The sequence below is a fragment of the Hyperolius riggenbachi genome, chromosome 10 (assembly GCF_040937935.1).
Source record: "Hyperolius riggenbachi isolate aHypRig1 chromosome 10, aHypRig1.pri, whole genome shotgun sequence".
Lineage (NCBI taxonomy): Eukaryota > Metazoa > Chordata > Amphibia > Anura > Hyperoliidae > Hyperolius > Hyperolius riggenbachi.
Genome location: NC_090655.1, coordinates 2,751,689 through 2,766,230, shown reverse-complemented (window position 1 = coordinate 2,766,230; position 14,542 = coordinate 2,751,689). Strand labels below are relative to the sequence as shown.

At 48.5% G+C, this 14,542-nt stretch overlaps 1 protein-coding gene across 3 annotated transcripts in view; it reads left to right on the top strand.

Annotated features, from left to right (window-relative positions):
• SLIT1 (slit guidance ligand 1) overlaps positions 1-14,542 on the top strand; it is a 617,918-nt gene that overhangs the window by 472,946 nt on the left and 130,430 nt on the right. For all 3 annotated transcript variants that reach the window (XM_068257843.1, XM_068257844.1, XM_068257845.1), the window contains 5 exons: positions 4,027-4,098; positions 8,517-8,660; positions 9,947-10,110; positions 11,827-11,850; positions 12,475-12,619. In XM_068257843.1, the coding sequence (XP_068113944.1) occupies positions 4,027-4,098; positions 8,517-8,660; positions 9,947-10,110; positions 11,827-11,850; positions 12,475-12,619 (549 nt within the window). The remainder of the gene's footprint in view (positions 1-4,026; positions 4,099-8,516; positions 8,661-9,946; positions 10,111-11,826; positions 11,851-12,474; positions 12,620-14,542) is intronic.

Below are 14,542 nucleotides of genomic sequence, written 5' to 3'. Positions count from 1 at the left end.
AACACCACAGCATGTCACACGGTTTCTTTTTATTGGTGCCCAGAAGTGCCCCGAATCTTTTGGGATGCTGGCAACGCACCTGCCCCTTATTCTCCCCTGTGGTGGTGCTGCTGCTGACGCTAACACACCTCAGATCGGCGGCGAGCAGTAGATAGGAATCAGCCAGACCAGCGCATAGCAGCCGCACGGTGGACTTTAAATGCTGGACGTGACCGATGATATCACTTCCTGCATTTGATTTCACCGCGTGGCTGCAATGCGCTGTTCTGGCTGACTCTTATATCCTGCTCGCCGCCGATCTGAGGTGTGTTAGCGTCAGCAGCAGCACCACCACAGGGGAGAATGAGGGTGGGGGGTATATTTAAGCAGAAATGCAACAGCAGTAGATGGCTTCTTCCTCCTCCACACCCCCCAGACGGACCCAGGACCATGGGAGCCACATACTTCTCTTGCTGCCACTCAAGTACCAGCTGCTCTGGGGTCCTGGGCTGAAGGATGGGGTCAGTGCTAGAGGGAGGAAGGAGATGTGCTGCTGGGGTTACAGAGGGACAGGTGTGTGATGTACTGGAGGGGACAGATGTGTGATGTACTGGAGGGGACAGATGTGTGATGTACTGGAGGGGACAGATGTGTGATGTACTGGAGGGGACAGGTGTGTGATGTACTGGAGGGGACAGATGTGTGATGTACTGGAGGGGACAGATGTGTGATGTACTGGAGGGGACAGGTGTGTGATGTGCTGGAGGGGACAGTGAAGTGAGGTGCTGGAGGGGACTGGGGTGTGATGTGCTGGAGGGGACTGGGGTGTGATGTGCTGGAGGGGACTGGGGTGTGATGTGCTGAGAGGGACAGTATTGGCATGTTCTGGAGAGGACAGGGGTGTGATTTTCTGGGAGTACAGGGGTTTTGTGCTGGAGGGGACATGGGTGTCATGTGCTTGGGATCTCCCCAGCTCACAATACGCTCATTACGTGCATTTACTGGTGAAATGCTGTCTGGGGAAACGCTGTCCCTCCTTACATGCATTTACTGGTGAAAGGCTGTCTGTCATTACGTGCATTTACTGGTGAAACGCTGTCTCTTATTACATGCATTTACTGGAAAAACCCTGTCTGTCATTACGTGCATTTGCTGGGGAAACGCTGTCTGTCATTATGTGCATTTACTTTATATTTTTTTTATGCAACTACATTAGCTGGTACAAATACATTAGTTAGCCCCTCCCACATGATGTCATGACCACGCCCACATGGTCGCCGCGGCGCGCTTCGCGCGCCGCAAATTCCCCCCATGAGCCCCGCCTGCCAGCCATTGTGCCCCTCTTGAGCCCCCCCAAAAATCTGAAGCTGGAGCCGCCACTGTATGCTATAGCAGCATAGATGGTGCTATTGTGGCCAGGAACGCGAAGAATCACTCGCGTCCCCAGCCTGTCAGCTCCTGTCACCGAAACAGGAAGTGGCTGCCGGCGGGGCCAGGAGGATCGGAGGGAGACGGCGACGGCACCGGACAGCTGCAGGGGGCTATTGGAAGCCCCAGGTGAGTAAAACTCATTTTTTTGTTTGACTTAAGTGTCCCTTTAAGTGGCTGTCAGTTGCCCGTTAGTGCTCTTTCCTGGTTATTACAGAGTAAAGGTTCGTATACACGTCCGATAAAGATCGTTCGTTACGAACGATTCGTGACGTTTACACGATATTCAAATTAGACTGAAAAGATCGTTCGTAATGAACGATTGTGTACACACGTGAACGATATAAGTATAAAGTACTGAACGACGAACGATAAAAAAATGCGTGCGCAAACGGAAGTGACGTTATGACAGGCAATAAGAACATGCGTTATCGGACGATCTTTGTACACACTGCAACGATTGAACGATTATCTTTCGAAAAAATCCGCCGGGTTGGATCGGTCCGATTGAACGATAACGATCGTTATCGTTCACAAAAACGATCGTTCACACTTTTTGAACGCACGATTATCGTTCCGATTGTCGTTATCGTTCATTTTTGAACGATCGTTATCGTACGTGTGTACTCAGCTTTAGGGAAGGATCTGGGGGGGGGGGGGGGGGGTTAGCCTCCAGCCACGGGTCTGGCCATCGGTGGACAGCGAGGAGGGGGTCATCCTCTGACACCAGCCAGAAAAGATCTCTAATTAAACTTTGTGGCTTCATCAGGAGTGCTGAGAATTATTTCTAATATGTGTATTTACATCTGGAGACATGGCGCATTAATTAGCCGAGCTATAAATAGCCTGCGCCTCGATCACTTACGGAAATATTAATAGTCTCTCCCATGGCGTCTGTTGCGTTCAGTTCAGAAGGTATCACGGATTGAAGGCAATTATCATTTACCAGCATGGGAACCCATGACCATTAAATAATTTGTTAATCTTTTCCTTATTCTAGGAAATGATTACTGCTTGATTAGGGGAATTTGCTTTAATTCGAGTATTTTGTGCATCCAGACCACTGAGCTGGAATTTGTGAGAAGATGAATTTAACAATTAACAAAAAAGTAAAAAGAAATAAAAGTAAATGATATAATCTAGCAGAGAATCCTCCTCGCTGCATAATGATCGCTAATAGCAGAGCAGATCTGTTTCATTCAGGGGGACAACAGATGTATTAATTGCATCATTTACAAATGATGCATATTCATAAGAGCTAGCAGATATTTCCTTTGGTAGGCTGATCGCAGCTCTGAACGGTGCCAATAACCCCTCTGATTGGGGGGAATTCAGACGCCGGGGACCGTGAAATCTAACGTACTTGTTTTACATGAGGGCACTAATGATCCCATTCACAAGAAAGGAACGTAAAGTGGAACTCTAGCCACAATATTCATAGCGTACGCTGTGGGCTGCATAGAGAAGGGTTAGAAGCTCTGTTGGGTTTTAAATTCCTGTCTATTTCCCTTTAGGGAGTTTTCTTCTCACTTTCTGTCCTAGTTAGGAAGATTTTTCCCTCACTTCCTGTACTCTAGGAATGTTTCCTCTCACTTTCTGTCCCCTTTAGGGATATTTCCCCTCACTTCCTGTCCCCTTTAGGGATATTTCCCCTCACTTCCTGTCCCCTTTAGGGATATTTCCCCTCACTTCCTGTCCCCTTTAGGGATATTTCCCCTCACTTCCTGTCCCCTTTAGGGATATTTCCCCTCACTTCCTGTCCCCTTTAGGGATATTTCCCCTCACTTCCTGTCTCCTTTAGGGATATTTCCCCTCACTTCCTGTCCCCTTTACTGATATTTCCCCTCACTTCCTCTCCCCTTTACTGATATTTCCCCTCACTTTCTGTTCCCTTTAGGGATATTTCCCCTCACTTCCTGTTCCCTTTAGTGATCCTTCCCCTCACTTCCTGTCTCCTTTAGGGATATTTCTTAATAGGAAATAAATATGGCAGCCTACATATCCCTCTCACTTCAGTTGTCCTTTAAGCCTGACTGTGCTGCTGATCCTCTGCCTTAAATACTTTTAGCCACAGCCCCTGAACAAGCATGCAGCAGATCAGGTGCTCTGACATTGTCAGATCTGACAAGATTAGCTGCTTGTTTCTGGTGTGTGATTCAGACACTACTGCAGCCAGAGAGATCTGCAGGATGCCAGGGACCTGGGATTGTGTAACAGGAAATAAATATGGCAGCCTCCATATCCCTCTCACATCAGGTGGGCTTTGAGTCAGAGGTGATTGCAGCCATCAGAAGTTTTGGATGGCTTTGGTGTGTAATTTCCCTGGAACGTATAAGTTGATAAAAGCTTTCCTCTGGCAGTGAGGGGGGGGTCCTCTTGTCCGGGATTACTGAACAAATTTGTATTTGTGAATTTCATTAAAATCTCCATTTGAGGTAACTGTAATTAATATCTCCTGGTCGGGGTGGCCTCCGGAGCCTTCAGGATGGAGCGGCCTGGCAGCTACAGGATTCCCAGGATGCTACTTAGCCTAATGTGGAAATAAAGTAATTGAATTGACACAAATGCTTCTGCTAATGCTTCAATAAAAAGTCCCTTCTCTTGTTTATCTATCTGCAGGATTTTATATGGCAACAAGATTACAGATCTCCCCAAAGGTGTATTCAGCGGCCTCCATGCCTTGCAGCTTCTGTAAGTAAGGGTTCATTCTTCCCTCCTGTGTATGGGTGTACCCACAATCCTCTGCAGCATGAATGGGGGTTCATTCTTCCCTCCTGTGTATGGGTGTACCCACAATCCTCTGCAGCATGAATGGAGGGTAATTCTTTCCTCCTATGTATGGGTGTACCCACAATCCTCTGCAGCATGAATGGGGGTTCATTCTTCCCTCCTGTGTATGGGTGTACCCACAATCCTCTGCAGCATGAATGGGGGGGTCATTCTTCCCTCATGTGTATGGGTGTACCCACAATCCTCTGCGGCATGAATGGCGGTTCATTCTTCCCTCCTGTGTATGGGTGTACCCACAATCCTCTCCAGCATGAATGGGAGTTCATTCTTCCCTCCTGTGTATGGGTGTACCCACAATCCTCTGCAACATGAATGGGGGGGGGTCATTCTTCCCTCCTGTGTATGGGTGTACCCACAATCCTCTGCAGCATGAATGGGGGTTCATTCTTCCCTCCTGTGTATGGGTGTACCCACAATCCTCTGCAGCATGAATGGGGGTTCATTCTTCCCTCCTGTGTATGGGTGTACCCACAATCCTCTGCAGCATGAATGGGGGTTCATTCTTCCCTCCTGTGTATGGGTGTACCCACAATCCTCTGCAGCATGAATGGCGGTTCATTCTTCCCTCCTGTGTGTGGGTGTACCCACAATCCTCTGCAGCATGAATGGGGGTTCATTCTTCCCTCCTGTGTATGGGTGTACCCACAATCCTCTGCAGCATGAATGGGGGTTCATTCTTCCCTCCTGTGTATGGGTGTACCCACAATTCTCTGCAGCATGAATGGCGGTTCATTCTTCCCTCCTGTGTGTGGGTGTACCCACAATCCTCTGCAGCATGAATGGGGGTTCATTCTTCCCTCCTGTGTATGGGTGTACCCACAATCCTCTGCAGCATGAATGGGGGGGTCATTCTTCCCTCCTGTGTATGGGTGTACCCACAATCCTCTGCAGCATGAATGGGGGTTCATTCTTCCCTCCTGTGTATGGGTGTACCCACAATCCTCTGCAGCATGAATGGGGGGGTCATTCTTCCCTCATGTGTATGGGTGTACCCACAATCCTCTGCGGCATGAATGGCGGTTCATTCTTCCCTCCTGTGTATGGGTGTACCCACAATCCTCTCCAGCATGAATGGGAGTTCATTCTTCCCTCCTGTGTATGGGTGTACCCACAATCCTCTGCAACATGAATGGGGGGGGGTCATTCTTCCCTCCTGTGTATGGGTGTACCCACAATCCTCTGCAGCATGAATGGGGGTTCATTCTTCCCTCCTGTGTATGGGTGTACCCACAATCCTCTGCAGCATGAATGGGGGTTCATTCTTCCCTCCTGTGTATGGGTGTACCCACAATCCTCTGCAGCATGAATGGGGGTTCATTCTTCCCTCCTGTGTATGGGTGTACCCACAATCCTCTGCAGCATGAATGGCGGTTCATTCTTCCCTCCTGTGTGTGGGTGTACCCACAATCCTCTGCAGCATGAATGGGGGTTCATTCTTCCCTCCTGTGTATGGGTGTACCCACAATCCTCTGCAGCATGAATGGGGGTTCATTCTTCCCTCCTGTGTATGGGTGTACCCACAATTCTCTGCAGCATGAATGGCGGTTCATTCTTCCCTCCTGTGTGTGGGTGTACCCACAATCCTCTGCAGCATGAATGGGGGTTCATTCTTCCCTCCTGTGTATGGGTGTACCCACAATCCTCTGCAGCATGAATGGGGGGGTCATTCTTCCCTCCTGTGTATGGGTGTACCCACAATCCTCTGCAGCATGAATGGGGGTTCATTCTTCCCTCCTGTGTATGGGTGTACCCACAATCCTCTGCAGCATGAATGGGGGGGTCATTCTTCCCTCCTGTGTATGGGTGTACCCACAATCCTCTGCAGCATGAATGGGGGTTCATTCTTCCCTCCTGTGTATGGGTGTACCCACAATCCTCTGCAGCATGAATGGGGGTTCATTCTTCCCTCCTGTGTATGGGTGTACCCACAATCCTCTGCAACATGAATGGGGGGGTCATTCTTCCCTCCTGTGTATGGGTGTACCCACAATCCTCTGCAGCATGAATGGCGGTTCATTCTTCCCTCCTGTGTATGGGTGTACCCACAATCCTCTGCAGCATGAATGGCGGTTCATTCTTCCCTCCTGTGTATGGGTGTACCCACAATCCTCTGCAGCATGAATGGCGGTTCATTCTTCCCTCCTGTGTATGGGTGTACCCACAATCCTCTGCAGCATGAATGGCGGTTCATTCTTCCCTCCTGTGTATGGGTGTACCCACAATCCTCTGCAGCATGAATGGGGGGTCATTCTTCCCTCCTGTGTATGGGTGTACCCACAATCCTCTGCAGCATGAATTGGGGGGTCATTCTTCCCTCCTGTGTATGGGTGTACCCACAATCCTCTGCAGCATGAATGGCAGTTCATTCTTCTTTCCTATGTATGGGTGTACCCACAATCCTCTGCAGCATGAATGGCGGTTCATTCTTCCCTCCTGTGTATAGGTGTACCCACAATCCTCTGCAGCATGAATGGGGGTTAATTCTTCCCTCCTGTGTATAGGTGTACCCACAATCCCCTGCTGCATGAATGGGGGTTCATTCTTCTTTCCTATGTATGCTCCATGCAGATAGTATCCTGGCTGGGATATCAGGTATGTCAGATGTGCACCTCTCTATAAAAGCTACCGTATGTATAGCAGGTCCCCACCTTGTGAAGGTCACCCTCTCTGCTACATGTCCGTTCATTATCTGCACACTCTGAAGTGTCTATTAAGAGAGTCCAGAGATCCCCATGAAATATAAATGCCTTTATTTCCATTATAGCTTAGTGAAGTCTTCGTAACACGTTTATGCACAGGGGATTCCAGTTCAGTGTTTAAATTACCGCCGGATCACCATGTGACCTCATAGCAGGTGAAAGGACAACGCTCAAGGTTTCTATTTGTGGATTTATTAATCTTTTTTCCATACATGCCTGATGTCCTCTATAGGCGACTGAGAAATTCATTTAATATGACCGTGAAGTGACTTGTAGCGTGATGAGATAAGCGTGTGTGTATGTATTGCCAATCCTGCCTTGAACGGGACTGCTTTCCCCTTTCTGATTTTAGTCCGCTTGGACTTAGTAGGGTGCAGGACTATTCTTTGCTTAATCTTTACCTGATACATAAAGAGTATAGAGCAGCAATGAGAGTCCATTCTGTACAACTTTAACACAAAAAAGAACATGGGATTTCAGGAAAGCCTGATTAGTGTTATACATAGACAGGTTTATCTTGTCATGCTCTGTTTCACTCCAGACTCACAATACTAAGCTGAGATGAACTCCCTAGTTACCCCCTTCCTTCTGATGAGTCATGTTCTCTTCTCTGATGTGTAATACCCAAGCTGAACACACAGAGCAACTGTCTTGTCTATGCCGAAGAAAGCCACAGCATGAATCATAAGATGGGAGGGGTGAGGAGGGAGTTAGCAGAAAGGAGAGCAGACAGCATAACTCATCAGAAGGGAGGAGGGAGTTAGCAGAGCAGACAGCATGACTCATCAGAAGGGAGGGGTGAGGAGGGAGTTAGAAGAGAGGAGAGCAGACAGCATGACTGATCAGAAGGGAGGGGTGACAGAGGAGTTAACAGAGAGGAGAGCAGACAGCCTGACTCATCAGAAGCGAGGGGTGATGGAGAAGTTAGCAGAGAGGAGAGCAGACAGCATGACTCATTAGAAGGGAGGAGGGAGTTAGCAGAGCAGACAGCATGACTCATCAGAAGGGAGGGGTGAGGAGGGAGGTAGCAGAGGGGAGAGCAGAAAGCATGACTCATCAGATGGGAGGGGTGAGGAGGGAGGTAGCAGAGGGGAGAGCAGACAGTATGACTCATCAGAAGGGAGGAGTTACTTCTGATTGGTTGCTTTAAGTATGCAGATTCAAACAGGGAAAACAAACAGCCATTTGCACAAGGAGGAAGCGTCAAACACTGCATTGATGCCACAAGGATAAAGCAGAGTGATTTGAGTTTTATCGGGTATTTCTGGTAATTTAAGTTTTTTTTATACCACAAACTGTAATAAGTGTTTATAATGTTCACTTCCTGAGATGTTTGTATTGTATTTCTGTGGTTTGGATTATAGTGGAGTATTCCTTGACTTTATCCTTGGCAGTCACCAGCAGAGCAGAAATGTCACCTCGTGAAGTCCCTTTGGGGATTACTATTTAAGTGTGTGTTACTTGTAAAGGAAACTGAGTATTGATTGATTACTGTGGAATCAGCATTAGACTAATAAAAGCCCACACTGCTCAGATGAGATCAATGCAGTCATCATGGCTGAGCTTGTAAACCTTCTCCTTGTGGTTTGCTCTGAACATCTGTGTCCTTCTCACTCCCAGCCTTCTGAATGCCAACAAAATTAACTGCATCCGGGCCGACACCTTCCAGGACCTGCAGAACCTCTCCCTGCTGTCCCTGTACGACAACAAGATCCAGAGCCTGGCCAAAGGAACGTTCGCTTCTCTCCGTGCCATCCAGACCCTGTGAGTATCATCCATAGACAGCAGAGCGTGATGCTAAATCTGTAACTAACGGACGGTAATCCGGGAGACCGGGACCATTCGCCAAAACACTGTAATTAGCAGCCAGAAATGTGTAACTAGCAGCCGGGAATCCATGACCACTAGCCAGAAATCTGTAACTAGCAGTCAGGAATCCGGGACCACTAGCCAGAAATCTGTAACTAGCAGCCAGGAATCCGTGACCACTAGCCAGAAACGTGTAACTATCGTCCGGGAATCCGTGACCACTAGCCAGAAATCTGTAACTATCGGCCAGGAATCCGTGACCACTAGCCAGAAATGTGTAACTATCATCCGGGAATCCATGACCACTAGCCAGAAATCTGTAACTAGCAGTCAGGAATCCGGGACCACTAGCCAGAAATCTCTAACTAGCAGCCAGGAATCCGTGACCACTAGCCAGAAATGTGTAACTATCGGCCGGGAATCCGTGACCACTAGCCAGAAATCTGTAACTATTGGCCGGGAATCCGTAACCACTAGCCAGAAATCTGTAACTAGCTGCCAGGAATCCGGGACCACTAGCCAGAAATTTGTAACTAGCAGCCAGGAATCCGTGACCACTAGCCAGAAATCTGTAACTATCGGCCGGGAATCTGTGACCACTAGCCAGAAATCTGTAACTATCGGCCGGGAATCTGTGACCACTAGCCAGAAATCTGTAACTATCGGCCGGGAATCTGTGACCACTAGCCAGAAATGTGTAACTATCGGCCAGGAATCTGTGACCACTAGCCAGAAATCTGTAACTATCGGCCGGGAATCTGTGACCACTAGCCAGAAATCTGTAACTATCGGCCGGGAATCTGTGACCACTAGCCAGAAATGTGTAACTATCGGCCGGGAATCCGTGACCACTAGCCAGAAATCTGTAACTATTGGCCGGGAATCCGTAACCACTAGCCAGAAATCTGTAACTAGCAGCCAGGAATCCGGGACCACTAGCCAGAAATCTGTAACTATCGGCCGGTAATCTGTGACCACTAGCCAGAAATCTGTAACTATTGGCCGGGAATCCGTAACCACTAGCCAGAAATCTGTAACTAGCAGCCAGGAATCCGTGACCACTAGCCAGAAATCTGTAACTATTGGCCGGGAATCCGTAACCACTAGCCAGAAATCTGTAACTAGCAGCCAGGAATCCGGGACCACTAGCCAGAAATCTGTAACTATCGGCCGGGAATCTGTGACCACTAGCCAGAAATCTGTAACTAACATCAAACATCTCCTGTGTGTTCTTTGTTCAGACATTTAGCCCAGAACCCATTTATCTGTGACTGTAACCTCAAGTGGCTGGCGGACTTTCTGAGGACCAATCCAATAGAGACTAGCGGTGCCCGCTGCGCCAGTCCTCGCCGACTCGCCAACAAGCGCATCGGGCAAATCAAGAGCAAAAAGTTCAGATGTTCAGGTAATCTCGTTGTAAGAAACCAGCATTAAATCTGTTTAATAAAGGTATGCTTCAGATATAGTCTGTATGTGCATCAGAAGAAAATTTTACGTAAAAAATAAAAATCTTCATCTGCTCTGCAGTGACCTACAGCTGCCTTCCGGCTCCCAGTGAGTCTGAAACACTCCCCTTTACTCAGGTGGGCGTTCAAGGAGGCGGCGATTGCTCTGCTGCCTTAAGCCACACCTCCCTGCTGATTGGTTACCTATCTGGCTGTCCTTCTGTGGTATGGAGGTGTGGCTTCAGAATAACTGGGAGGGGGTTGGAAGCAGGCAACTGATGGCTGCCAAAGTTTATTTTTAATTAGCAAAAAAAATGTAACATTTTATAAAACTTTTAAGCATAATTAATTTAAATGATGTTACACTAAATGCATATTAGTGCTGATCACAAAGAGTTGTTCTCTCACCAGCAGAGGGAAGGGGTGGGAGGAGTCATGTGCTTTGTTCCCACAGACAGACACTGGCTGCTCCTCCCTGAAAATCGTATGTGGGTGTATAGGGGAGTAGTTTGTACTTGTGTGCCAGAAAGTTTGTAAGTGTCACTGTGGATCAATAGCATGCAGTTTACAGCTGCCCATACATGATACATTATATGATAGCAAGAAGTTTTAAATCAGGATGATACCATTTATTGGCTAACTACAAATGAATAAGAATACATTTTATTCTTATTCATTTGTAGTTAGCCAATAAATGGTATCATCCTGATTTAAAACTTCTTGCTTTTACTGATGGCTAACACGGTACAATACTGCTACTATTATATGATAGGGCGGTGAAATAACCTATATCTTCCAGATAGCGTTCCGTTACCTTTTCTTCCAATTTACACCCTTCCACCAGCTTTGTAGTGCACAATGCAGAGTGGGAGTCTCACTGAGATGATGGGACAGACATATCAGAGCGATATTCCCTCAATGCAATAACTGTACAGTATATCACATGTTCTTCTCTGGCTGAGAACAGCTTCTCTGAGAACAGCAGGGGATCGATAAACCGTTCATATATTTTAGCACTCAGAGACACAGGACAGACTATGTCATCTGAGACAAAACAATAAATCTACTTTTTTTAAAGTTTTTAAACATAACGTAAAACTGTGGGATATCTAAAAGTCGTGTTTATAAGTAGGAGGAAATATTCAATTATTTATCTCATCAGCTTATTTTCACTTAAAGGGACTCAGAGCTGAAGTATAAAAAAAGATATTATACGTACCTGGGGCTTCTTCCAGCCCCATCCGCAAGGATTGCTCCCACGCCACCGTCCTCCGCTGTCTGCAGCTCCGGTATCGGGTCCCGACACTGCCGTCAGTCGGCTCCAGTCTACACACAAGAAGTGCACCCTCTACGTATCTCTCCAGCGGCTGCGGCTGTATCATAGAGCGTGCACTTCTCCTGCATAGACTGGAGCCGACTGACGGCAGTGTCGGGACCCGATACCGGAGCTGCAGACAGCAGAGGACGGCAGCGTGGGAGCAATCCGTGCGGATGGGGCTGGAGGAACCCCCAGGTATGTATAACTTCTTTTTTTATACTTCAGCTCTGGCACACTTTAAGTTTCACTTTAACCTATAAGCGTTCCGCACATTCAGATAAATGACTCAATCTGTACAGAATAAAATGTAAGTTTCATTAATTTTTCAAACTTATTTTCTCTCTCTCTCTCTCTATAGCAAAAGAACAGTATTTTATTCCAGGTATGTATGTTGCTTGTTATTGTAAATGGATTTTTTACGCTTTTAGCAAAATAGTCACAACACAAACCTTTAATAAAGTGTACCTGTCTTGAAGAGCACTCAGTAGGCGTCCCTCAGACGCTGGTGTAAATTATCGGTGATTGGGTGCCCAAGCGTGGACTTGGTTGCCCGATCTGGATAGTGGCTGATCGGCTGCTTCTCAGGAAATAATGGTTGTAGCTCATTGTAGACAATCGGCTATAAGTAGCGTTTGGGCGCCGGGATAGTGCTAGGAATTAGGGGGAGGTTAGCTTTAGAAGGGTGGGGTTGAAGTGAGAATGAATGCCAAATAAGCCCATTAGGAAACTATCTGTAATGTAAATTACCAACAGTTTTACTAGTGACACCACCCGGCGCCCAACATGCAGTAACGCCTACTGTCATCGGGGGCCCTAACCGCCAGCATTGGCTGACGCCCATCTAGCATGTGTACAAGGCTCTACACCAGAGGGCAGCTCGCCTGAAGCTACCTTTGTGCGGATTTTGCTGGATTTTTAGCTAGTTCATGTTTGGTTTTAGGGAGAATCGCAGCGGCACTGACAGTAGAATGAGTGCAGTGTTGTCTTACCTCTAATCTCCCTGCAGGAACTGAAGATTATCAGCTGAACAGCGAGTGTAACAGCGACGTTGTGTGTCCGCCCAAGTGCCGCTGTGAATCCAATGTGGTGGACTGCTCCAACCTGAAGCTCTCCAAGATCCCGGAACGCATCCCGCAGTCCACCGCTGAGCTGTACGTATGAGGCATGCGCCACCTTCTGTACCTACTGCCGTGCTACGTTCTGCACCCGCTACTGCACTATGTTCTGTACCTGGTGTTGTGCCACTTTCTGCACCCACTGCCCTGCCACGTTCTGCACCAGCTGCTGTGCTAAGTTCTGTACATGCTGCTATGTCACTTTTTGTGCCACACTCTGAACCCGTTGCTACACCACGTTCAGTACATGCTGCTGCGCCATGTTCTCTACTGCTGCTGTGCCACGTTCTGTACCCGGTGCTGCGCCAAGTTGTGTACCGCTGCTGTGCCATGTTCTGTACCCGGTGCTGTGCCATGTTCTGTACTGCTGCTGTGCCACGTTCTGTAGCCAGTGCTGTGCCATGTTCTGTATCCGGTGCTGTACCACATTCTGTACCCGGTGCTGTGCTATGTTCTGTACCCGGTGCTGTGCCACGTTCTGTACCCGGTGCTGTGCCATGTTCTGTATCCGGTGCTGTACCACATTCTGTACCCGGTGCTGTGCTATGTTCTGTACCCGGTGCTGTGCCACGTTCTGTACCCGGTGCTGTGCCATGTTCTGTACCTGGTGCTGTGCCATGTTCTGTACCTGGTGCTGTGCCATGTTCTGTACTGCTGCTGTGCCACGTTCTGTACCTGGTGCTGTGCCATGTTCTGTACCCGGTGCTGTGCCATGTTCTGTACTGCTGCTGTGCCACGTTCTGTACCTGGTGCTGTGCCACGTTCTGTACCTGGTGCTGTGCCACGTTCTGTACCCGGTGCTGTGCCATGTTCTGTACCCGGTGCTGTACCACGTTCTGTACCCGGTGCTGTGCTATGTTCTGTACCCGGTGCTGTGCCATGTTCTGTACGTGGTGCTGTGCCATGTTCTGTACGTGGTGCTGTGCCATGTTCTGTACCTGGTGCTGTGCCATGTTCTGTACCTGGTGCTGTGCCATGTTCTGTACCTGGTGCTGTGCCACGTTCTGTACCCGGTGCTGTGCCACGCTCTGTACCTGGTGCTGTGCCATGTTCTGTACCCGGTGACTGTGCCACGTTCTGTACCCGCTGCTGTGCCACACTCTGTACCCGCTGCTGTGCCACGTTCTGTACCTGGTGCCGTGCCATGTTCTGTACCTGGTGCTGTGCCACGTTCTGTACCCGGTGCTGTGCCACGCTCTGTACCCGCTGCTGTGCCACGTTCTGTACCCGGTGTTGTGCCACGTTCTGTATCTGGTGCTGCGCCAATTTCTGTACCCGGTGCTGTGCCACTTTCTGTACCCGGTGCTGTGCCATGTTCTGTACCCGGTGCTGTGCCACTTTCTGTACCCGGTGCTGTGCTGCGTTCTGTACCCGGTGCTGTGCCATGTTCTGTACTTGCTGCTGTGCCACACTCTGTACCTGGTGCTGCACCAATTTCTGTACCCAGTGCTGCGCCAATTTCTGTACCCGGTGCTGTACCACGTTCTGCACCGGTGCTGTGCCAGTGTTCCTCATGTTCTTGGCACAGTACACCTTGTTTACATGGCGGGAAGCTGTGTGATCAGCACACCTCTGTATTTCCCCACTGCAGCCGCACAAACACCTCGTTTTAATTAAAGCTTTAAGAGAAAATGAGGCATTAGCAGGTCACAGCTTGGCAGCCTTGTGTGCTGCAGATAATGTGCTGCTCTGAATGCCGCGCTCCCAGCCGCTGATTATATTGCTGCGTCTACACAAACACAAGCGCTAATCTGATTTACATTTTACTCCTTCTAAGCCAATGACCCTGATGGGAGAGGGGGATAGAGGCTGCCATATTTGTTCCCTTTAAGTCATGCTAATTACCTGGCAGTCCTGTTTATTCTGTTACATCAGGACCCGGAAAAAGTGTGCAAATCGGCTGCTCTGACCAAAATCTGCCCGTTATTCACATGCTTGTTTCAGACATTAGTTAACACA